The sequence below is a fragment of the Delphinus delphis genome, chromosome 13, assembly GCF_949987515.2.
Source record: "Delphinus delphis chromosome 13, mDelDel1.2, whole genome shotgun sequence".
Taxonomy (NCBI): Eukaryota; Metazoa; Chordata; class Mammalia; order Artiodactyla; family Delphinidae; genus Delphinus; species Delphinus delphis.
This window is the reverse complement of record NC_082695.1, coordinates 17217630-17243060: the sequence shown is the minus strand read 5'-3', so window position 1 is coordinate 17243060 and position 25431 is coordinate 17217630. Positions and strand designations below refer to the sequence as shown.

At 54.4% G+C, this 25431-nt stretch overlaps 1 protein-coding gene across 1 annotated transcript in view; it reads left to right on the top strand.

Annotated features, from left to right (window-relative positions):
- The window catches only part of FAM222A (family with sequence similarity 222 member A), a 54895-nt gene extending 36026 nt beyond the window's left edge, over window positions 1-18869 (top strand). The window contains exon 3 of the mRNA XM_060028219.1: window positions 17460-18869. Coding sequence (XP_059884202.1) covers window positions 17460-18745 — 1286 coding nt within the window. The 3' untranslated portion in view covers window positions 18746-18869. The remainder of the gene's footprint in view (window positions 1-17459) is intronic.
- Window positions 18870-25431: the final 6562 nt, after the last annotated feature.

Here is a 25431-nt window from a genome sequence, read left to right as displayed (position 1 = left end):
ATCAGATGGACTTAAGAAGCCATCCAGCTCTGACCATCTGTGATAATAATGTCAAAAAACCGGTGGGGAGAAGACGTGGCCTGGTCTGAGCCCCCCCTCCCTCTTCTTCCTGTGAAATGGGATCAGCGCTGCCTGACTACACTGGGCTGCACGAGGACTGACCTCCACAAGCGCCCAGAACATAGTCAGTGAACCAGAAATGGCTGTTTACCTCTCTAGGACCTGAGGTCAGGCAGGTGGCCGAGCCGGGGGTACGGGCAGCCACGTGTCCAGGAGCTCAGGTGGCTGGCTGTTGTAGCCTGTTCCAGCTAACCGGAGAAAGTGACCTGGAGAAAAAGAAAGGGAAAAAGATGTGGCGGGAGGCAAAGTCCATCCCCCTTCCCTACCTCAGGCCTAAGATCTTGGGCTACTCCCAGCTGGGTAGAGTCCCTGGGTCCCAAACAGGACCCACCCATCCCTGGGACAGAAGCCTGTTCTCAGCTGCTCAGGACCGTGCCCCTAATAAATATTTGACTTTCTCATCATGGTTTTGATACACAAACTTTGAGTCACACGCCGCTAAAAGTATGGGCCAGGCAGAGAGGCACCATGGGGGCTTGGCTGGTGCAGGGGTAGACTCAGGGACCTGTCATCCAGGGAGGGAGGGGCCGTGGCAGCTACCCTAGGAGACTGGTGTGAGCGTCCAGCCTCGCTCTGCCGGACCCTGGGTGAGGGACGCAGCCTCTCTGTGCCTCAGGCTGGTCCTCTGAAGATGAGGATTGAGTGACTGCCCTGCTCTCTTCCCCAGGAGCCCCCAGGACACAGGCTTTGAGACCAGATGGCCTGGGGGGTCAAATCCTGGCTGTGCCCTGAATGGGACGTATGTGTGGTCTTGGGCAAATGACAGACTGGCCCTCTCTAGGCCTTAGTTTCCTCCGCTGTGATGTGGGAATAAGAAGAAAAGGAGAGAATCCCCAGGGCCTGGCAGCAGACTCAAACCCTTTACCTGCCCCCATCTCCCCCAGAGGGCAGGACCCCTTTCCCCACACCCATACCCACAAAGGGATAAGAGGTTCCCCAGCCCATCCCTTGCATCTTCACAGATGAAGCTTCTCTCCAACGCCCACCCCTCCTCACCTGACTCCTGCTCAACGCCCCCAACCCCAAAGGCTGGCGCCATTGCCCCTGTGGGCCGTAGCCCCACAAGCATTCCTGCAGGTGCAGCTGCTTCCACTAACACTAATAAAATAAGGAAGAAACAAAGCAATTTAAAATTCCAATAAAATTAAAAACCCACCGCTGGCCGCACCGCAGATTCAATTACAGAGCTGTTGCTGAGCACAGCCCCGGGGATGGAGGGATGGTCCAGGGCCACCCCCGCCTCGGAACCGAGCCCAGGAGAGGAGAGACGCTCAGAGGTGACAGCCAGGACAGGCCCGGATGGAGTTAGCCTCCTTTTACGATTGAATGAATAAAAATAAGCTCTTAGCAAACTAGGACGGCAGGCAACTTCCTTCTTCTATTACGGAGGATACAACCACAGTCCACCACAAACCAACCCAAGTGTTGATAAAATCAGAGGAGGACAGAGACCCAAATCACTGCCTTCCCACACTGTACAGAGGTCCTGGCCATCTCAGTAAGACAGGGGATAATAAATAACAAGTTTTAAAGATTAGAAAGAAGTCAGACTGTCTGCATAGAAACCTCAAGAGAACAAGAATTCAGCAAGATTTGCAGACAGAACATCAACATACAATACATAAAGTAGATAACCAACAAGGAGCTACTGTACAGCACAGGGAACTATACTCAATATCTTGTAATAACCTATAATAGAAAAGAATCTAAAAGAGAATATATATGTATATATATACACACACGCTAACTGAATCACTTTGCTGTACACCTGAAACTAACACAACATTGTAAATCAACTACATTTCAACAAAGTTTTTAAAAAATAAAAGTGGAATAATAGAAAAAAATTTAAAAAAAAAGAATATCAACATACAAATGCAGTTTCATTCCTCTACAGCAGAAGTGGGCAAACTTCTTCTGTAAAGAGCCGATATTCGGCCTCGCAGGCCACACAGTGTCTATTGTAACTACTCAGCTCTGCGGCATCGTGGTGTGAAAACTGCCACAGACGCACAGAAATGAGTGTGCATGGCTGGGTTCCAGGAAAATTTTATTTACAAAAGCAGGTTGCGCACCACATTTGGCCTGCAGATGGTAGTTTGCCAGCTCTGTATCTATAACAAAGAGTTGGAAAATGTGTATTACAAAAAGATACGATTTCACTTGGGGGTGGGGACAGTTTTACATGTATGGTAACAGGGACTATAGAACTCACCCATTAAAAGTATACTAGTGAATTCTTTTTAGCATAAATTCACAGTTGTCTAACCATCACCAATTATGAACTTCCAGACCATGTTCTCCTCACCCCCAAAAGAAACCCCATACCCAATAGCAGTCACTGCCCAGCTACCCCTCAGCCCCCTCACAGCCCTAGGCAACCACTAAACTACTTTGTCTCTCTAGATTTACCGACTTTGGATATTTCATATAAATGAAATCATGTCATACGTGGGCTTTTATGTATGGCTTTTTTAACTTAATGTTTTCAAGGTTCGTGTTGTAGCATGCATCAGTACTTCATCCTTATTAGTGCCGAATAATATCCCATTGTATGGACATGCCACGTTTTGTTTACCTACGTATCAACTGATGGACATTTGGGTCATCTCCACATTTTTGTTTACCTACGTATCAACTGACGGACATTTGGGTCATCTCCACATTTTTGGCAATTATGAATAATGCTACGAACATTTGTATATAATTTTCAGTGTGGGCGTATGTTTGCATTTCTCTTGCATATGCACCTAGGAGTGGAATTGCTGGGTCACATGGTAATTGTTTGCTTACGTTTTTGAGGACCTGCCAAATTGGTTTCCAAAGCAGCTGCGCCATTTGACATTCCCACCAGCAGTGTATGAGGGTTCCAGTGTCTCCACATCTTACCAAAACTTGTCATCTTTTTGATTCCAGCCATCCTAATGCAGATGAAGTGGTACCACTGTAGTTTTGATTTGCATTTCCCTAATGGCTAAGGATGTTGAGCATTTTTTTATGTGCACATAGGCCTTTGTATATCTTCTTTGAAGAAATGTCTATTCTGCTCTTTTGCCCATTTTTAAATTGGGCTTTTTATTAAGTTGTAAATGTTCTTTATATATTCTAGATACAAGTTCCTTATCAGATTCATGATTCACAAATATTTTCTCCCATTCTAGGGTTGCCTTTATCACTTTCTTCATGGTGTCCTTTGAAGTACAAAAGGTTTTAACTTTGATGAAGTAAAAATTTCTTTTTCCAAAAAAAAAAAAAAATTTTTTTTCACTTGTGCTTTCGGTGTTGTATCTAAAAAGGCTTTGCTAACCCTACATTAAGGAAGAAAATTTACTCCTGTTTTTGCCTAAGAGTTTTCTAATTTTAGCTCTTACTTTTAGGTCTGTGATCCATTTTGAGTTAACTTTTGTGTATGGTGTGAAGAAAGGTCCAGCTTCATTCTTTCACGTGTGGCTTATTCCAGCACCATTTGTTGAAGAAACCAATCTTTCCCTATTGAATTGTTTGGCTCCCTCGGCAAAAATCAGTTTACCATAAACGTGAGGGCTTATTTCTGGATTCTCAATTCTTTGGATCTACATGTTTTTCCTTATCCCAGTGCCACACTGTCATGATTACTGTAGCTTTGTAGTAAGTCAGGAAATCAGAAATTGTGAATCCTCCAACTTTGTTGTTTTTCGAGATTGTATTGGGTCTTCTGGGTCCCGTGAATTTTAGGATCAGCTTGTGAATTTCTGCAAAGAAGCCATCTGGGATTTTGATAGGGACTGTGTTGGATCTGTACAGCAGTGTAGGGAATATTATCATCTTGATATTAAGTCTTCTAATCCATGAATGTCTGATGTCTTTCCATTTATTTAAATCTTCTTTAATTTCTTTGAAAAAATTTTTTTTCAGATTGTAACTTTTGCTCTTTTGTTAAATTTACTTCTAAGTTTTATTTTTTGATGCTCTTGTATATGCAATCATTTTCTTAATTTTGTTTTGGACCGTTCATTGTGCATGTATAGAAATACAGTTGATTTCTGTACACTGATCCTGCAAACTTGCTGAACTTGTTTATTCTAATAGTTTTTTTAGTGAATTTCATAGGATTTTCTTTTTTTTTTTTGTAAGCTAATTTATTTATTTATTTTTGGCTGCATTGGGTCTTCATTGCGGTGCACGGGCTTCTCGTTGCAGTGACTTCTCTTGCTGAGGAGCACAGACTGTAGGCGCGCGGGCTTCAGTAGTGCCACATGGGCTCAGTAGTTGGCACGTGGGCTCAGTAGTTGTGGCTTGCAGGCTCTAGTGCGCAGGCTCAGTAGTTGTGGCACACAGGCTTAGTTGCTCCGCAGCATGTGGGATCTTCCTGGACCAGGGCTTGAACCCGTTTCCCCTGCATTGGCAGGCGGATTCTTAACCACTGAGCCATCAGGGAAGCCCTCATATGATTTTCTATGTGCAAGATTATGTCATCTATGAAAAGAGACAGTTTTATTTCTTGCTTTTTAATGTGAATGACTTTTTCTTGTCTAATCACCCTGGCTAGAATCTTTAGTACAATGTTGAATAGAAGTGGCAATCTTATTCCTAATTTTTGAGGGAAAGCATTCGGTCTTTTACCATTAAATGTGACATAATCTGTGGATTTTTCCTAAATACTCTTTCTCAAGTTGAGGAAGTTCCCTTCTATCCTAGTTTGTTGAATGTTTTATCATGAAGGTACCTTAGGTTACATCAGATGCTTTTTTGCATCCACTGAGATGACCATGTGGTAGTTGTCCTTTATTCTATCTATATGGTGTATTACATTGAGTTTTGGATGTTAAGCCAACTTTATATTCCTGGGATAAGTCCCACTTGGTCATGGTGTATAATGCTTTTTATATATTACTGGATTAAGTTTGCTAGTATTTTGTTGATTTCTGCATGTACAGTCATGGTATCCATGGGAGATTGGCTCCAAGACTCCCCCCTGCCCCCCGGCGATGGATACAAAAATCCACAGATATTCAAATCTCTTATATTGATACATAAAATGGCATAGTATTTGTGTATAATCTATGCATATCCTTTTTTCTTATTTTGGCCACACCGCATAGCCTGTGGGATCTTAGCTCCCCGACCAGGGACTGAACCCCGGCCCTCAGCAGTGAAAGCGTGGGGTTCTAACCACTGGACCACCAGGGAATTCCCCTGAATATACTTTAGCTCATCTCTAGATTACTTATACCTAGTACAATGTAAATACTATGTAAATACTTGTAAATATAATGTAAATGATATGTAGATAGTTGTAAATATGATGTAAATGCTATGAAAATAGTTGCTGGTGCACAGCAAATTCAAGTTTTGCTTTTTGGAATTTTTGGTCCTCGGTTGAATCCACGGATGCAGAACCTGTGGATACGGAGGACCAAGTACATATTCATAAGTGATATTAGTCTGTAGTTATTTTGTGGTGTCTTTGTCTGGTTTTGACATTAGGGTAATACTGGTCTCACAGAATTAGTTTGCAAGTGTTCCCTCCTAGCCTCTTTTTTAGAAGAGTTTGTGGAATAATTGGCATTAATTCTTCTTTAAATGTTCTATAGAATTCAACAGTGAAGCCTTCTAGGCCTGGGCTTTTCTTTGTGGGTAAATGTTTTGATCACTAATTTAATATCTTTATTTGTTATAGGTCTATTCAGATTTTCTATTTCTTCTTAAGTCAGTTTTGGTAGTTTGTGTCTATGTAGGAATTGTCCATTTTATCTAAGTTATGATACTATTACAATTTATTAAGGGACCTAAAATAAATTGATAAAAGAGGTAAATGACCTCTATGGAGAAAAATTTAAGTTTATATAATGACAGTTTTTAAAGACCAGAACAAACTTAGACATATGTCCTGTGCATGGACAGAGATTCAATATGGAAAAAATTCAATCCAATCCCTACATCCTGGCCATCCTGTGTATAACTTGAAAACCTGGTGTGGAAGTTGATAAGGAAAGAACAAAGGGCCAAGAATGGCCAAGGTGCTTTTGACGAAAAAGTATAAGGACCAGGGACTTCTCTGGTGGTCCAGTGGCTAAGAATCTGCCTTCCAATGCAGGGGACGATCCCTGGTCGGGCAACTAAGATCCCACATGCCGCCGGACAGCTAAGCCCGCACACCACAACCACTGAGCCCACGTGCTGCAACGAAAGATCCCGTGTGCCGCAACTAAGACCCAACTCAGCCAAATAAATATTAAAAAAAAAAAAAGAAGTATAAGGGCCAGTACTGCCATGGCTTAAGGCTGAAACCATGGGACTAACAAAGGGAAAGAGGGGACCAGGGGATGGAGCAGAGCATCTAGAAATAGATCCACACACTACCAGCTCCATCTAGGATGAATTGGGTCTTGCAGATCACTGGGGATGAATATGCAGTGCTGGGACGACTGGTTATACATATGGAGTAAATGACATTGGAGCCTTACCCAACACCATACATCAACAGGAATTCTAGGAAAAAGTCAAGATGAGCCCCCAGACTGAGAGAGGATGTCTTCAGCACTTAAAACGGACCAGTATCCTAAATAGAGAGCCACGATGTGGTGGCACAAAGACAGCAACGGGGAGGGGCAGGGAGCCAGTGGTGGGTGGGAGGGGGTGAGACTAAGGACTGGAGACAGAGACTGGAGGGGGGAGGGAAGGGATGGGGGGGTCAGACCAGCATGGATGTGGACGGAGACAGACAGGAGTAGGAAAATGGCCAAAAGGAGGGAGAGATGAGGCAGCAGTTCCAAAGGGCAAAGACAGCTGCCACGAAGACAGAGGGACAGGGACTTCCCTGGCGGTCCGGTGGTTAAGACTCCGAGCTTCCACAGCAGGGGGCGCAGGTTCAATCCCTGGACGGGGAACTAAGATCCCACATGCATCATGGCCAATGCAGCAGGGTGAGACGGGAACACAGGCAAAGCCCAGGGCGGGGGATGGACATTGCTGGGTCCTGGGAGAGAGTGAGGGGTGGGCTCCCAGAGACCGAGCCCAGTCAGGGAGAAGGCCAGGGAAACCGAGGTGCAGGAAAGTCAGACTGGGGAGGGACTGAAGTACTCCCAGACCTGCCTACAGGGAGGGACACCTTGGCCGCCGCAGGGCTCTAGCTGGGGCTCCAGCGGGGAAGGAGGATGTAGACACGGGTACGTGTGCCTGCGAACACCTGCCAGTCTCTGCATGTACAGGATGTCCCTGAATATCTGGGCACACGTGGCTCACGTGTGACCCTAGGCATCTGAGCATGTGTGTGAGCTTGGACATGTGTACACACACATGCCTAGAGAATGAGAGGACCCTTTGTGCGGCGCCCAATGACCACCACTACCTTGTACTGCCTGCTCTGGCACAGAAAGAGCTAGAAGGCAGGCAGCCAGCCTTCTCTGAGCACCACTATGTACCAGGCCTTCTGACACGCATCCTCTTGTTTAATCCGTCCCCTTAGGAGAAGTGGCGGCCGGGGAGCTGGGGCCACTCCCCTACCCCCAGCTGGTAGCTGGGGCACCTGGAGTGACACCCGGGCCTGACCTCCAAGGCCCTGGGGCTGCCACCGGGGCAGCGGGCTGGAGGCAGGTCAGGGTGGCTGGCCGCCGCCCTTCCCCTCCCTGCCTCCCTCCCAGCAGAGGCCAGAGAACAGCTGCGTCTGCCCCAGCCCAGCGCCTTCCCCTGCCCCCCTCCGGGACAGCCTCATTAGGGATTCTGCTGGTGCCACCAGCTGATTAGTGTCACGTTAATTGAGCATTCAGAAGGCTGCCACCTCCAAGGGCAGTGTCGGCAGCAAAGGGGAATGCGGATACGGGCTGCTCCTCCTGGGGGGCTGGGGCCAGGCCCCAGGCCCAGGGACCCCTCCTGTCCTGGACACCCCACCCCAGCCCCGTTTCAACACAGATCATGTCTAGTTCCTGAGCCTTAGGGAGGAGGTGATAGGCAAAATCTGTGACAACATAAGAAGGAAAAAAAACTCACCAAACACCTGCTGTGCTCCGGTGCCCGGCACACCTTTCATTCTCCCACCCCTCCTCTAGGAAGGCTACAGTTACCAATAGCCCCATTTTACAGTCAGAAAGTCTGAGGTCCACCAAGGGAACAACTTCGCTGGGGGCAGGGTTGGTGGGGACGTGCAGTGGCTCAGCAGGAAGCCGCACTCAGCTGCACAGGGACTGGCGTCTGGCTGGTAGGTGCCTGGGGGCACCTGGGGCTGCCACCCGGGCAGCACAGAGAAGCCCGGAGCATGGGAGCAGGAATCCTGGGCTGGGGTCCTGCCCTGGCCACCCCTCCCACCTCCACCTGCCCCCTGATGGGCAGGTACCACGTGCCTGCCCGTACAGAGTATCACGCTGACTTCGGCAACCCCCGATGCGCCCGCCCCTTCAGCCCCTTACAGACGAGAAACTGAGGCTCACGTCCAGCGGCTGCCCCAGGTCACCCCCAGCAAGTGGCTGAGCTGGGCGTCAAAAGGCCATGGCCTGCCTCCAGTCGGAATCCGAGCTGCTCACCTCTCCCCAGTCTCACCCCTCCAGCTTCCGGAAGGCAGAGTGCCACTGAGGCCCACTCTCCTGTCTCCCTGTGGCAACATTAAATCCCACTCAAAGGGCTGCTTTTAATTGGCTTAATGTACTTGTTAATAACTGCGTCTATTTAGCACACCTGTAAAAGGCCCATAACATTAACTTAACGACAGCGACGGCTCGCCTGCACCGCCAGCCAGCCAGGCAGTCTTTCGCATTTCCCGACAAGGCTTTCACAGGGGCCACGGCGGGGGGGCGGGCAGGGGCAGCCCAGTTCATGGGGGGAGATTCGCTAGACCCCGCACCGTCGTTCACGCAACGCTCCCGGGCACCTGCCACGGTTCCACACATTCTCTTAGGCATCAGGGTGCTGAGAAGGAGCAAGGCCTGCTCTCAGACAACTCCAAGTCCAGCCCAGGAGGCAAGCCAACAGCTACAGCAGGGGAGTGCTGGGGGCAGGCAGGGAAGGCTGCCCGGATGGGGGCCGGGGCCGTGTCTCAGCTGAGACCAGGGGGTGTAAGCAACACCTCTTCTTCATCCTCTCGGCACATAATTCAGGCACCTACTGCGTGCTGGGCACTGCATGGACAATTCCACCCCACCCCAGGTTCACCCTTCCAGATCAGGCACTGGAGGGGACCCAGAGATGGAGCACTTCTCCTCGGGGTGTGGGGCGGGGGAGACAGACGGACACAGACTAGACAAGCAGGGTGTCCAGGCCATCGGCATCAACCTGAGAGAACCGGTCCAGCCATGGTGTCCACGGTGCCCAGTGATTGAGAGCAGGGTCCCGGGGCACAGATGCCCGGGGCTCACATCCTGGCTCACAAATTGTTTCTCTGCCACCAGAGGTCTCAAACTGGCAGCCCACGAGCCACAACCTGCCCACCAGGTGTGTGGTGTGTCCTGCTGGTGTCTGAACACTGTTTCAAAAGAGAACACCTCTGGGGACTTCCCTGGGGGTCCAGTGGTTAAGACTCTGTGCTTCTAATGCAGAGGGGGCGCCGGTTCAGTCCCTGGTCAGGGAAGTAAGATCCCACATGCCGCGCAGCCAAAAAATATAAAACAAAAAACCAAAAGAGAACACCTCAGGGCAGGGCACGCCTTCCCCGCCCACCTCCGTCCTTGCCCCACCTGGGCTCTGGCTCCTTGGCAACCCATCTGTCTGCCAGCAGTCAGCAGACCACGCAGGGATTTGCGTCTGCAACCCTCACCGATGTCCTGTCCCTTGAATGCCTATCCTTCTCTTCTGGAACCCAGGGCCCACCTCCCAGGGCCTCCACAGGGCTGGCAGAGGGGCGAGGCCCGGGTGTTTGGGGCGATGCTGGACCCAGAGGTGGCACTTAACAGAGGGGGGCGGTCAGCATGTACAGGAGTCCCGGGGACACCGTGCAGGCATCCAGGGGCCTGTGGGGGGGCGCTGCAGAGGGAGGTCAAGGCCAGGTGGCCTGAATGCCACCCTGAGCAGCTAAGACTTCACGCAAATGGGGGGCTCACGGGAGGGTTTTGCAGAGAAAAGCAAGGCAGCTGGGGGCCTGGAGGCAGTGAAGGGGCTTCAGTGAATTCATCACCAATAACCTTGGCACCCACTGAAGGCAGGCACCCTCTCCAGTGCTCACAAAAACTCTCGAACGTCAGCAACAGCAGTATCATCCCCATTTTACACAAGAGAAAACCGAGGCTCAGAGAGGGCAGCGGCCTGCCTAGGGCCACACAGCCTGTGTGTGGCAGAGCTGGGATTTGACTGTGATTCCTTCTCAAAAGGCTGCCGACCACCCTCTGTGCTCTGCCCAGGAGCAGACGCTGCCCTATGACATGGGGAGCCGGGAAGCCTCAGGCTGCTCAAGGCCAAGGGCAGTGGAGGATGCTTTAAAGCAGACATCAAAGGCAGCACCCTGGGAAGAATGGGAGCCTGTGCCTGTCCCCCACCCTAAAGCAATACTCAGGTGTAGCTGGCCACCAGCAATTACAGAAAAGCACAGAGAAGAAATAAAATATGCCTCCTTCCCAGGCCAGCCCCTGTTGGCATCCAGGGCTTTTTTCCTTCAAGTGTTGGTTCGAGAGGGAAGGAGGAAGACACAGCCCCCTTTGTGACCTCTTTCCGCATCCCTGTACTGTACCCGCTTCCCGGCATCATCAGAGCCTTCCAACACCCTAAGCGTTAGTGCCCAGCGAGGTGTGTTTCTGCCAGGGGCCTCCTGGGTGCTCTGTCTCATAGGCACAGTCAGGCTGCTCCCGGGATGATTTCTTCCTGGTTCCCACCCAGTAGCCTTAGGGGTCCCATTAAAACCCACATCAGGTCATGTCCCTCCTCTGCTCCCAACCCTCCCCTGTGGAGCAAAGCCCAGGTCCTCTCAATGGCCCCAAGGCCCAGCCTATTTGCTCTGTGCGCCCCCTGCCTCTCCGGTCCATCTCCTGTGACCTTCCCCCACCGGCCCCGCTGCGCCCGGCGCACCCATCCACTCCCCTCAGCCTCTGCTGCCGGGACCACTCTCCCATCAGACGTCCACGCGGCTCACTCCCACACCGCAACCTCCTTCCGCGGTCCTGAAGAGCTGCTTTATCAGAGAAGCCTCTGCACTGACTGCCGTGTCCGAACGAGGCGCCCTTCCATCCCATCCCTCTCCGTCCCCCACGCCCTGCTGTCCCGATGACTACGGCTGCGTAACAAATCACCCCAAAGCTCAGCGGCCTCACACAGCTCTGTCGTAAGCTCAGGACTATGGACAGGGCACCATGGGGTTGGTGTCTCTGCTCCGTGATGTCGCTGGGAACGGGGCTGGGGTAGGGGGCCTTGCGGGAAGACCCGGGCTGGGGCTGGAATCTTCCGAAGGCCTGCTCCCTCACACATCGGGTGGTGGGTGCCGGCCGTCGGCTGAAACACCCACACATGGCCTCTCCACGTGGCCTGGGCTTCCCAGAACATGATGGCGGGGATGGACATGACTCCAGGGATGGATCTCCTGAGAGACAGATCCACCTGGAGCTCCAGGAGGCAGCCATACGCCCTCAGGACTGAGCCATGACAGTCACCAGTGCCACTTAGTGATAACCATGATAGTCACTCAGCGCCACTGAGCCACAATAGTCACCAGTCACCACGCGTTCTATTCAGTAGAATCGAGTCGCTTAGTTAGTTCATGTTTAAAGGAAAATTAGCCTCCGCTGTTTGTGGGAGGAACGCCAAAGAATTGTGGACATAAACTACGACACCTGCTCTCTCCTTGTTCGCGGGGCCTATCGCTGCCGGACGCATTACACGTTATTGTCTGTCTCCCCCGACTAGATGTCAACTCGGAGAGGGCGGGGACTTTGGTTTGCTTTGACCGCTGCTCGTCTCCAAGCCCAGGACAGTGCCTGCACATGGGAGGGCTCAGGAGACACCCAGGGGATGCGGGCTTGGGGGGAGGCGTCTCTCCATGGGGCTGTGTCTGGTTTAGTTCCTCCCAGGACCAACTCTCCCAAGTGTCGTGACTGGCGGTGAACAGGGGCTCCCAGGCTGGACGGGTCCTTCTAGCCACAGCCTCGTCATTCCTTCAACGCAACATTCCTGAGTTCCTACTCCATGTCCTGTGGGCAGTGGGGACAGCACTGAACAAGCCAGCTCAGGGAGCCCAGTCTGCTGGGGCAGCAGGACAAGCCCAGGGCAGTCAGAATCTGCCGTGGTGCCTGCGGCGATGCACTAGGCGCCGATGGAACCTTCGCTGGGGCGCCCTGGCCAACTCGGGGAACCAGGCAAGGTGGGCCCTGGGGCTCCCCAGGGGGCCCACAGGGCCATGGGTCCCCTCCTCTGCCCATTAACCCCGTGAGCGCTGCCCCCCACCCTTGCCACTGCATAGAAGCCTGCCACAGACAGCTGGCTGGCTGCTTCCTTCATGTGAGGCCTTTTTTGTGTCATGACGTTTGCCAAAATGGGGCTGTGCGATTGCACTGAACACTGGTGGTGGCGCCCACCTCCGGGGGAGGGTCAGGAGCCTTTGCCCAGCGGGACTCGGGGGCCCAGCCTGGCCCGGGTGGCCAGAGGACCCCCCCGCCCAAGCCAGGGCTACTGTATGCTGGTGGACAAGGCTGGGGTTGAGGCCCCCTGGGTGGCTCAGCAGAAAGCCCTTCAGGAACAAGGGAGACAGTAGAGGCCGCAGATGCAAAGACTCACAGGGGTGCAGCGATCGAGCCAGGTTTGGAACAGGGCGACCCTGGTACACGCCCACCCAGAGACAAGCACGTCCAGGGGAGGCCTGCCGAGGGCCGCCGGCCGGCAGTCTCCGGGAGCCGAGCGCAGCCATGAGAGCTGCCCGGCCGTGTGCCCTCTGATGGGTCACTTCCTGCCTCTCTGAGCCTCCGGGCTGACTCTATAGTCCCTCCCCAGGACTGTCCGCCTCCTAATTCTAAGGAGGAAGAGGGGGAGCCTCCTGAGTCTCCTGGCTTCAGCTGGGGCCTGCCTTGGGGTGCAGGTGAGGGGATGATGACATGGAAGGCAAATCGCAGCTCAGCCCCTCCCCGGCTGTGTTCTCGGGAAGCTTCCATCTCCTCCTCTGTAAAATGGGGGCCTGGATTAGTTAGCTACTGCTGTGTAGCAAGTTGCTCCAGAACTCAGTGGCTTAAAGCATCAGTGATCACGGACCGTCTCTCACGGTTTCCGTGGGTCAGGAGCTCAGGGGCCACCTAGCCAGTGGCTCCGCTCCGTGTCTCTCGTGAGGCTGCAGGCGGATGTTGGCAGGGGCTCTGGAGGCTTGGCCAGGGCTGGAAGACCTGCCCCCGGGAAGGCGCACGTGCCTCTATGGGGGCCTCCCCCTCGGCTGCTCCGGCATCCTCACAGGCGGCCGCTTCCTCAGAGCAAGTGATCCAAGAGGGGAGGAGGCCACAGAGCCTTCCACGACCCTGCCCTGCAAGTCACACTCCTTCACTTCCAGGGTATCTTACAGGTCACACAGGTCAGCCCCATGTGGAGTGGAAGGGCGTGAATACCAGGAGGTGAGAAACACTGGGGTCGGGGACAGATCTTGGAGGCTGCCTGCCAAGTGCCACAACTTGTCTGCTTCCTTATCTGTAAAATGGGACCACCTCCCACCTCTCGGAGCTGTCAGGTGCTCCAAACAAGAGGCATGGAGAAAAGCTGTAGGCAGGGGGCCTCACATATACTAAGCGCTCACCAAAGGACGGCCTCTGTGTCACGGCACCACGGTCGGCTCCAACAAAGTGGAGGGACCAACCCACCCTGGCTGAGCCCTGTTGACCAGCAGAGGGGCCAGATGGGCCCCTTCTTTCAATGGATGGAAACTAGTAACAGGCATTGCTCTTTTTTTTTCTTCTTCTTCTTAAGGTTTTAAGCACCTAATTTATTCCATCCATTAGATGGATTTTGTAGATTTAATCATTTTCACAGTTGGTGGCTCATTGGATACTCAAGATAAACTCCAAATGAAAGTATACGGGCGAGGACAAATGAGTTTTCACACCACAATGGCAGAAACTTGCTTGGGAAGAGAGTTTAAGAGGAACAAAAATACATACAGATATAATTTTTTTCCCCCGGCAGCCGCTTTTGCTGACTATAGTAGGTTACCACAGTTAATTTCACCAGTTTTGTTCATCTGTAAAATTGCATAAAAGTGACATTTTTGTGCTCATTATAGCAACTGCTGATTTATGGCTGGTAAATGAAGAGCTGGTCCCTTTTTTGCGGGACTCTCCGAGCGGCGCTAAGTGCCCATGAAATTGCTTGTATAATGTAGTTTAAATCCAATCTCGGAGAAAGATTCCCCCGTTGGCCAAAGTGACATTTCCATTCTCCACACCGAGTTTATTTTAGGCCACTTAGGAGTGGGGGCTGCCCCAGGCAGGGTCAGGATGGGGGGCCTGGGGTCAGCTCCACCCACCTGGCCCAGGTTAGGCCACACGGATGGAGGGGCACTGCCCCAGCCTCCTTGGGGTACTCGGTGCCGCCACCCTCTTCCCTCCCCACTGTCCTGCCCAGGTCAGACCACATCCCTGCGCCTCAGGGCAGAGAAGAACGGTCTTCCTAACGCAGGCCTGCCCTGCCCCTCACCTGCTTAGAACCTTCCACAGCTGCCGATGCCTTGGGCGAGGGCTCCCAGCACAGCAGTGCAGACACCAGGGGCCTGACAGGTCTTTGTCCTGCGCATCGCAGGGCGTTTAGCAGCATCCCTGACCCGTACCCGCTAGCTGCCGTAGAACCCTCTCTTCAAACTATAACAACCGAACTCGTCTGCGGATGTCAACAGTGTGCCCTGGGGACAGAACCATTGAGAACCACTGCCCCACAGCGAAGAGGCCCTGCTCTGGCCCGACACCCTCCTGAGCTGCCTGTCGTGGTCTTTCCTCCCCTGCATGCCTGCTCTGGGCTTCTGCTTTTATTCTGGTTTATAGTTCCCACCGGGACAGGCTTCCTTACCTCTGGACCTTTGCCTGTGCAGTTTCTTCTGCTGGAATATGTTTCTCTCCTCCCTCCTCGCTCTTTTCGCCATTGCCTTTAGCAGGGATGCCCTTTCTTCCAGAAAGCTACCTCTGAAGCCCTGGGGGTGAGGCTCCCCCATCACGGCATGCATTTTGCTCAGACTGGCTCTAAGTCCACAAGGGAGTCGGGTGAGGCTTGGGAAGGAGGGGATGTGGTGGGAAGGCCTAAGGAAGGCGGTGGGGTCTGCACTATGTCCTAGCCACAGTGCCATGCCCAGCCATGCACAAGCCCTACCCCTTCCTCTCCCAGGAAGACCCCTGTGCCAGGCAGGTGGGAGGCAGTGTTAGCAGAAAGACCCACTTAGCACACTAAGAGACCCACTTAGCACACTTAGCACACTTAGAGAGACCCACTTCTGCTAACGCTCCACCGCACAACTCATGAAAGCCTCACAGCCCTCCTGGGAGGCAGTGTTAGCAGCGGTGTAAGCCCATTTTAGATGAGGAAACTGAGGCTCGGAGTGGTGAACACCCCCCACACCCCCGCAGGAGTCACTGTTGGGTCCCAGGGGTGCCCACAGGGCCGAGAGGAAGGCAGTGCACCATGAGACCTTGTAGGGTCCTCCTCACCCAGGGGCCCAGCCAGGTCACGATCTCCCATCACCTACTGTTTGTCTCACCCCCTGCTCGGCCCCTTGGCACAGACATTCCTTGAGGCCGCCCTGCAGATCTGCCACAGTCCTTATCCCCATTCCATAGGTGGGAAAACTGAGGCTCGGCCCGGCCAACAACTTGCCCAGGGCCACACAGCCCTGCAACCAGACAGGACTCCACCTAGACAGCCAGCTCCAAAGCCCAGGGTCTCTCCATCTGCCTCACGCAGGCCTCCTGCTCCACTCCCCACCCCAGAGGGGGTCCTGGGCAGCACTGAGGAATGTCTTAGGACCAGGGAGGGGCTTTGGATGGGAGAAGAGGGTCTACCCACCGGCAACCCGCCTCCCCCACAGCAGGGCCCAGTTGTGCCCACTGATGGTGGGGACAGTCAGCCTGTCACACAGAGTACACCCTTCAGGGAGTTTCCCGGCGGCCCAGTGGTTAGGACTCCACGCTTTCACTGCCGAGGGCCCGGGTTCAATCCCTGGTCAGGGAACTAAGATGTCACAAGCTGTGTGGCGTGGCCAAAAAAATAAATAAATAAACAAAGTACACCCTTCAGCTGACGTGCTGACAGCTCACAAAAAAGGCAGTGGCCACCACACAGGTCTTGCAGGTGACAGGCAGACCTGGGGAGGGGAGGGGCAGCCAGCAGGGGCAAAACCCCTCCTTCCCAGCTGCCTGTTGGTTGAACGAGGGTCGGTGAGCACCAGGATGAAAGCCACCTGCGGCAACTTGCCCCGCGCCAGGCCACATAGCAACTCACTGAGCCATCCATGGGCCATCATCACCCCATTCTACAGACTGAGGCACCGAGAGGACAACTAAAGGGGCGGAATGAACACCCACCAGAGTGGTGGTGTTGGGGTTGGCCAAAAAGTTCGTTCCGGTTTTTCCATAAGATGGCGCGGGAAACCTGAACGAACTTTTTGGCCAACCTAATACAATGGACGACGGTACCAGACAGGTGGAGTGGAGGGTTTAGAGCCCCCGTAACTCCCGTGCTGGGGGGGGCGGTGTGCGGGGAGCGCAGCCGGCACAGTCTCTTCGGCAAGTTGTCGGGCATTCTCTCCTGAAGCTGAACATTGTCTCTCCTTGGTCCCAGCAGTTCTGCTCCTGGGCCTGTTCCCAGCAGGACTCACTGAATACGTGCCCCAGGGGCTGTCACACTATTTGTATCAGCTCCAAACCAGAAATGACCCAAATGCCATCAGCAGTGGGAAGGATGAGTAAACTGTGAGGTAGTCACACTCAAACATCACACGACCATGAGAATGAACAGACCGCACGCCCATGGCCACCCGGATGAACCTCGAAACATAACCTTAAGTGGCAGAGACCCGACAGTGCAAACGAGCATGCACTGCAGGATCCCAGCTCACCTGTGCCAGGCCCAGGCACCGTGAGTCCGCGCCGTTAGGAGCCAGGAGAGCCGTTCCCTTGGTGTGGGTACTGACTAGGAGGGGGCGCAGGGGGCGCACAGGCCTCTCCCTTGACCTAGGTATCACACGAGTGTGTTCTGTTTGTGAAAGTGCAGCCAGCTTGTGATGTATGCAGTTTCCTTTAACGTACTTTACACTTTGATCCGAAGCTTAACGATTTAGAAAGAATGAATGAAGGAGCGAGTGACTGGACGGAAAAAGCGAGGGAGGGGTGGCTGGCGAGTCCTTCCGCGGACAGTGGCGGGGTGCGGCCTCCGGGCCTCGCCGGGTCGCAGGGTCGGCTCTCACCTGTGCTTCCTCCCCTCCTGTGTCCCCACAGGCGAGACGGTGGCCAGCTCCATGCATTCCTCCCGCTACCCGAGCCCGGCCGAGCTGGACGCCTACGCCGAGAAGGTGGCCAACAGCCCGCTCTCCATCAAGATCTTCCCCAGCAACATCCGCGTGCCCCAGCACAAGCACCTCAGCCGCACCGTCAACGGCTACGACACCAGTGGCCAGCGCTACAGCCCCTACCCGCCGCATACGGCCGGCTACCAGGGCCTGCTCGCCGTCGTCAAGGCCGCCGTCACCTCCTCCGGCGTGGCTGCGCCCCCCGGGCTCACCAAAAGCGTGCTCAAGAGCGCCGAGGGCAAGCGGACCAAGCTGTCGCCGGCCGCCGTGCAGGTGGGCATCGCGCCCTACCCGGCGCCCAGCACTCTGGGGTCCCTGGCCTACCCCAAGCCGCCCGAGGCGCCCGCCCCGCCACCCGGCCTGCCCGCGGCCGCGGCCACCGCCGCCTCCGTCATCTCCCTGCCCGGCCGCGGCCTGCCCCTGCCGCCTTCCAACCTGCCCTCCATCCACAGCATCCTCTACCAGCTCAACCAGCAGTGCCAGGCCCCAGGCGCTGCGCCCGCCGCCTGCCAGGCCGTGGCCGTTCCCCACCCCAGCCCAGCCAAGCACGGCCCGGTGCCCAGCTTCCCCAGCCTGGCCTACCCGGCCACTGCCGGCCCACCCGACTGCCGGAAGGGCGCCGAGCTGGGCCAGGGAAGCACGCCGGCCTTGACGTTGGCTGGGGCCACCAAGCCCACAGGGTACGCAGACGGAGGCCTGGATTACCTGCTGTGGCCGCAGAAGCCGCCGCCGCCACCCCCGCCCCAGCCGCTGCGGGCCTACAGCGGCGGCACGGTGGCCAGCAAGTCCCCCGAGGCCTGTGGGGGGCGGGTATACGAGCGGGCCGGCGGGTCGCCCGTCAACTGCGGCGTGGGGCTGCCCACCAGTTTCACCGTGGGCCAGTACTTCGCCGCCCCCTGGAACAGCGTGCTGGTGACCCCCACCAGCGACTGCTACAATCCGGCAGCCGCGGCAGTGGCCGTGACCGAGCTGGGGCCGGGGGCGGCCCGGGAGCTGGCGGGGCCCCCGGCGGAGACCCTCTCAGGCCTGCCCAGCAAGAGCGTGTGCAACACGGCCGTGCTGAGCAGCAGCCTGCAGTCACTGGAGTATCTCATCAACGACATCCGGCCCCCGTGCATCAAGGAGCAGATGCTGGGCAAGGGCTACGAGACGGTGGCTGTGCCCCGGCTGCTCGACCACCAGCACGCCCACATCCGCTTGCCCGTCTACAGATAAGGCCTGCCTGGCAGAGGCACAGACGGACAGGGCGCCCAGGGGGGAGGCAGGCCGCAGAACAGGGTGGGCAGCACGCGGGGCGGGGGCGCCAGCCCCGCCCTGTGTCCGAGTGCCCATTTATACCCACAGGGAAGCCAGGCCGGCTGCTGCCGGCTGCTGCTGACATGGAATGGCAAGGTGACCTGACTCGCCAAGGCACCTCCCCACCATCAGCTGCCCCAGGACACGCGGAGGGCCGGGGGGGTGTAGGGGGGGCAGCTGCCAACATCCACACCTTCCTCCATCCAAGCTGGCAGAGGCAGGGAGAGAGAAACCACTTAAAACAGAAGCGGTTCCTTCCGGCTCTCCGGGGGAGGGGGTCAGACCACAGTGGGATGCAGAAGGAAATGTTAGGGTCTAGAGTCGGGGTGGGATCAGAGCAGCCCCTGGGGCTTAGACAGCTCCTCCCTCCACGAGCTCCCCAGTATCCTGGAAAAAGAGCAGAGGGGGCCTAGAGGAAGTCATCGAGCCCACCGCGCCCTCACTGCCCTCTCCAGGCGAAGACCACTCGAATACAGGCTCCGGGGACTACAGGTCCCCCTGCTCCTCCTCTTCTAGACTCTCTTCCCCTCCTCACCATTCCTTCCCAACACAGAATCCCCTCTCCATTCTCCAAACCCTGGACTACCACCTTCTCCCTTCCCTTCAGTACATCTTACAGGGCTTCTGGGCATAGTTGTGCAGGCTGTGTACTGCACAAGGCAACTCATCTGAGGAGACACCATTTGCATCCTAGACTTGTATATTTATTACGGCAATTTTCTGAATCTTGAGGAAGGGGCACCATTCACCCATGTGCACAAAGGCGCCATAGGGGCTAACAATGTCAGAGGGACCAGACCCCGCCTCCTTCAGGGGTTCTCCTAGGAGCCAGTTCTGGGGGCAACCTGCTGGTTTTAATTGGGAGATCCAGTCCAACTCTTTTCCTGCAAGCCACCCTCCAAGGCCTGCCCCACACCATTCCGGGGGATAAGGCAGGCAGGGGGTCCCCCCAGTAAGTCTCCAAGGCCCGATTTCCCCAAGTCCCGGCCCCTCTGGCACCCCAGAAGCGGTACTGTATCTCTCTCCAAGGCCTGTTCAAGCACTAAGTGCATTTACAAATCTCTGAGAATGTTTTTTTTTTATACTAAAATTGACCATTATATTCTACTGTGAGAAGTGCGGTCTGCACTATATTGTTTTAAAAACGAAGAGAAAGAAAAAAAAAAAGGAAAACACAGATGGTGTCTCAGCTGTGGGATGTTTTGCAGCTCTTGTTTTTGTTCGTTCTTCCTTCCTCCCCTTAGGAGTAAAAGGGGCTGTCTCCTCCCCTGCTGACTGGGCTTGGAGCCCTCGGAAGCAGGCCAGGAGCCTCCTGGCCCCTCCTCTGCTGGGCCACTTCGTATGCAATGTTTCATTTACTTCTCCAGCTCTTTCGAAGTGGACACTGTCATTTACCCTGTTTACGTGTCAGCCACTCAGTTGGGTCAGTGATCGGTCCTAGAGCAGCCGAGACAGAACTGAGCCCGGGCCGCTCTGGCTCATTCCCTGAGGGGTACAGAGATGGTCTGGGGCTGGTGTTCCCCTGCATCACTAAATTCCTTCCCAGCTCTTCCTCTGTGCCTGGCACCATCCCTGCTTCCCTGGAGGCAGAGTGGCTGGGGACAGGCCAAAGTGGCTGAGCAGTGGCCATCTCCCTGGCCAGCCCCAGCACACACCCACCCCGTGCCCTGGTGCCTGGGGATGTCCAGGAGACCATCCCTGCTCCAGGATGCTCAGCATTTTTCAGGCACTTACTGTGTGCTGCCCATTTTCCTATACACGGCAGCTCTTTGGAGCCTCACCACTGCTTGCAAGGTACGGGGTGTTCTAGAGGAAGAAGCGGCTCAGAGATGTGAAGCGACCTGCCTGAGGTCACACAGCAAGTCTGTGGAAAGTTGTAGTTCAAGCAGCAAAGCACAGACTCTTCCTCACGTCCTGTCCCCACCTTCTCCCCTGGCTTGTTGGCCCAATGTCTGAACAGGGGGAGTCCCCAGTCTGATTCAGGCCTCCCCTCTCATGCATGGAGCCCTGTCTGGATGCCTGGCATGGTAGGTTCAGGGCAGAAGAGGGACAGAGGGGACACCGTGGATGTGACCTTGCAGTGCAGACACCCACCTCCCTAAGGCCAGACCTCTGAGCCTGGCAGCACACGGAGGCTCCGAGAGGAAGAGCCTGTGTCCAGGGCGGGACCCGGGCCCTTCTGAGCTGGGTCAATGAACCAAACACACCACCCAGGCCCTGGAGAGCAGGAGCAGGGGTCCTGCTGGGTGACAAGCTAGGGAAGTCAGCGCTGCGTGAAAGGCCCCTGGGAGTTATCACAAATAGGATGTAAACGGCAGCTGACACAGTGCTTTTCTGACCACACATAATTGAATCTCATGACAGCCTTCTCAGGTATGTAATAAAAGCATCCCCACTTTACAGATGAGGACGCAGAGAATCTGAGAAACGGCCACAAGGATGGTAAGAGGAAGCCAGGTTCCGGCATCCAGCCCCACACCCTGGGCCAGGCTGCCTCGACGCTCCACCCTCATCCATCACTGAAGTACACCTGGGGGCATCGCAGCTCCCAGGGCAACCCAGCCCCTGGAGTGAGCTAGCCCTGGGTGCAAATCCTACCAATGGTACTTTGAGTGACCCGGAACAGGTCCATCCCCAAAGGGGGCAGCGCCATAACCAGAGATGGGATTCAAGGACACCACAGCACAGGGCGGGTACTTGGGAGAGGGACAGAGCAGCAGGGTCTGCAGCCAGGTTTACGGCTGCTCGGCAGCCTGTGGCTCAGCTGTTCTAAGGGGCTACCAGCACCAATTCCAGGTAGCCCAGGCCCCCACGTCCTGGGCCCACCACCAGGCCCGCCCACACTGGGGCATCAGGAGAGAGGACAGAGATGGGAGCCACCCTCCAGGTCAGGTCCCTCACACCGGGGGTGAGGACCCACCCCCTATTCTGGGAAGAATCTTACCCTCTGCAGGGCGGGTCTGCAAGCAGGGCAGGTGCAGGCACGGAGCACAGCCAGTCGGGGCATGGCCCCAGGACCCAGCTGGGGTTCTAGCTCTGGCCTAGCACTGGCTTCCTGGGTGCCTTGGCCAGTTTTCTTCTCCCTGGGAGCTGAGCTAGCTGATCTCAAAGGGCCCTCCTGCCCTTTATACCACATTGGAGGAGCAGCGCAGGTGATAACGATGTTATCATTACTACAATTACAGACAGCCCAGTTACTGTGGGCAGACTGGCTACCAGGCTCAGCACTAAATAGTATTTAGTCCTCACAACTGTTCAGGTGCGCGTGATATGGGCCCAGAGAAGAGCAATCACTTTGCCTAAAGTCACACAGCTGAGGATGGAGATCAGCGAAGCAGCTCGGGTAGAACACCAGCCCTCTGACTCAGAGTCTAAGCTCTTAACTGTTGTGCTATGCAGTGACTAAAACTACCACCGACCCCCAAATATGGCCTGCTTGGCTCCAGAACGCAGGTCCGGCCTCAGTTGCCACACCCCGCGCCGCTGGGACTTCATGTTGGGTGAACGAGGGAGAGGGGAGCCGCTGCCAGCCGATCCAGCCCCCTCCCCCCACCCGAGGTGCAAGCCTGTCTCTTCATAAGGACGCTAGGAGCCTCTTCTCCGTGTAGCTGTCTTGGGTTCACCCCCAGTTAGAGCTGAGCTGTCCAATACGGTAACCACGTGTGGCTGGCCCAGAACCGCGTCTATTACTACCACTTCAGGTCATAACAGCAATTAGAACATCACCCCATCTTCCAGAGGCATCAGACTGGAGGGAGGGCTTCGACAAACATTTGAGTGGAGGGAATCCACGTGGGGAACACTCACCTTTTCAGGGTGGCTCCGTGTTTTCCTGACTCATCCCATCCTTTAGATCCCGCTCCCATTTCGAGCCCTGCCTTGCCTCCAAGCAGCGAATTCGAACCCGCACCGCTCAGCTCTGAGCTGCATCTGAGACTCCACGTGCGCCTGGGATTCCCCCTGCGCTGTATTGCGCCTGCGCGTCCCGGGTGCTCTTAAAGGGCCCACACGGCCGCCACAGGGCCCCCTTCGCTGGCCATTGGAAGGGGGCCCAGCCAGGGGGGCGGGCAAACCCGGTGGACAAAAGGTTTTGTGTTTAAATCATCACCATCACCAGCTCACTAAAGAGTGGCAGGAGGAGGGGAGAAGTCAGGAAAAACTGGCCTCAGTGTCCTCATAGACTCCATGTGTGACCCTGGGTGACTTGTATGGCCTCTCTGAGCCTTGGTTCCAGTTCTCTGAGCCTCTGTCAAAGGGAGTGGAGGCATTTGAAGGACTGGGATGGCATCAGGTGATGTGTGATCAGGATGACAGGGCAAATTAGTCCTGTGAGTGGGACCCACCCCCAGAGCAGTGGGGCCCAAAGGTTCCAGTCCTGAGGCTACCGCCCACCAGCATGTGGCCTTTGGCAAGTGACTGCCCCTCTTTGAGCCACCTATGTCTCAAATGTAAAGTGAAACTAATATTACAATGCACGTACCATGTGGTGTTGAACAGAGGAGACAGGTAGTCAGATCCACGAGGCAGCACAGATCCTGTTCTGTAGATGTATTATTTCTGTCTTCACCTAGTCTGGCTGATTTTCACCTTGGAAAGTGGGTTTCTAGGTTAAAAGAGTTTGAGAAATAGATGCCTATGTCCCCCTCCCCCCACCACCTTGGAGATGCACAAATCACATTAGCATATTAAAGGCTCTGAAAAGTCCTGCAGGCAAGATACCCTTCCAGCTTTAACCCAGCATTTCCCTAACTTTTTCCGATCACCTAAGTTTTTGTTCCTATCTGTTAGCATCCCAAGGAACAAACGGGACTTAAGGAAATACTGAGTCCTTACTCTTGTGTTGCAATTGGGGAAACTAAGTCCTTTCTCCTCACTGGGCCTCAGTTTCCCCAATTGCAACACAAAGACTCCTAATGAGTTTGCTGCAGAGCCAGAACTGGAATCCAACCCTGACCTGAGTTGTTGGGCCTCACATCCTAATTGGCCTTTGTCCACTGTGTAGAGCTAGGCCCCAAAGAAGGAAAAGACCACCAGGGAGAGAAAGGAAGCCCTCACTTGAGAACTGGGGATGATCCTCCATTTTGAAAATGAAAAAAGGTTCAGAGAAGGGAGGCAACTTGCCTGAGAGCACACAGCAACTAGGTCCTAGACTTTCCAGAGGCAGATATAGACTCCTTTTTCTCCTTGTGGGAGTGGCAGTGGCAGGGTTTCCTCAGTCTTGTAACGTCAGCCTCACTTAATGGGGAGCTCACTCTAGGGGCTCCCGACCACGTCCCCAGGTTCCAAGTTTCCCTAAGGCCTCCTCCGAGGAGACTCCCGGGTGTGACTACAGCAGCCCCTGGTGGCCAGTCTCCACGACCAGCCACCCCACCCTGTAGTGGCCAAAGGCAGATCTGTGGGATCCAGTGGGTATATCCCAAACTGAGGGGGGAGTCTCTGATGACGCTGAGAAGACTCTGAGCTGGGATATGGGGATCTGGGTTTGAGTCCCATCTCCACCCAACCTGTCCCATCTTCACCTGTTAGAAGCCATCACAGCCTGTTGCTATAGAAAAACAGAATGCCCCCGTGCTGTGGAAAGGCCAAATCGCTAAAAAAAGAAAGAAAGAAAAAAAATCCCGCCACCCCCCAGCAGGGGTCTCCTTCTAAGCCAGAGGATTCAAATCCTGAGTCCACCACATCCAGGCTGTGTGTGCTTAAGCAAATGCCTTTACTTAAGCACACACAGCCTGTGGGTCTCACGTTCTTCATCTGCAAAATAGGCAGAAAAATTTGTTCTTATATCTTCATGATTTTGGCAGGATAATAGGAAATCCTGACTCATTGGTATAAATGAGGAAAAAAAATTGATTATCCCAAACAATCATAAGAAACCCTATGGTAGGGTAGCTCCAGGGTTCGTTAATTCAATAGCACAATGGTGTCATCAAGGACCCATGTCCTTTTCATCTGTCTGTTCCACCAAGCCCTTTCATGGTCACAAAATGGCTGCTGCAGTTCTGGGCATCACATCCAGACCTGACAGTGCCCAGCAAAAGAGAAGATAGTGTTTTTTACATTTCTCTTTTTTCCCCCAGAATTCTTCCTCCTTTGGCAGACTTTCCCTTCTGTCTCATGGTCCAGAACTGGTTCACATGGCTATTCCTATACCAATACCTAGTAAGGGAGATAGAGTCACAGTGGTTGGCTCGGCGAAAGCCCATGACTGTAGAGCAGAGTGGAGAACTCTGAACAAAATGAGGTGCTGTGAATAAGGAAGAGAGTCATGACTTTTGGAGAGGCATCCACACCAGTCCATGAGGTCCCACACATGGTTCCTGAAATATGAATGCCAAGCACTGAGCACAGCGCCTAACACATGGCAGGTGCCTTATGTGTGTTCATTTGTTCTCTCCTTTTTGGGCTTCCCTCCAAAAACACAAGACTCCCAGCCTGGCCTCTCCTGACCCAGCCTCCCGCCCTCCATCCCTCGGGCTGGGGTCTCCACTGCCCAATGCCCCTTCTACCCTGTCCTCTGGTTCCATCACCACCACCTCCTTTTGTTTCTGTCTCCAAAGCTTGGGATGAACAAGGATCTCCCCATTGTCCCCCATGACTTCAGATTC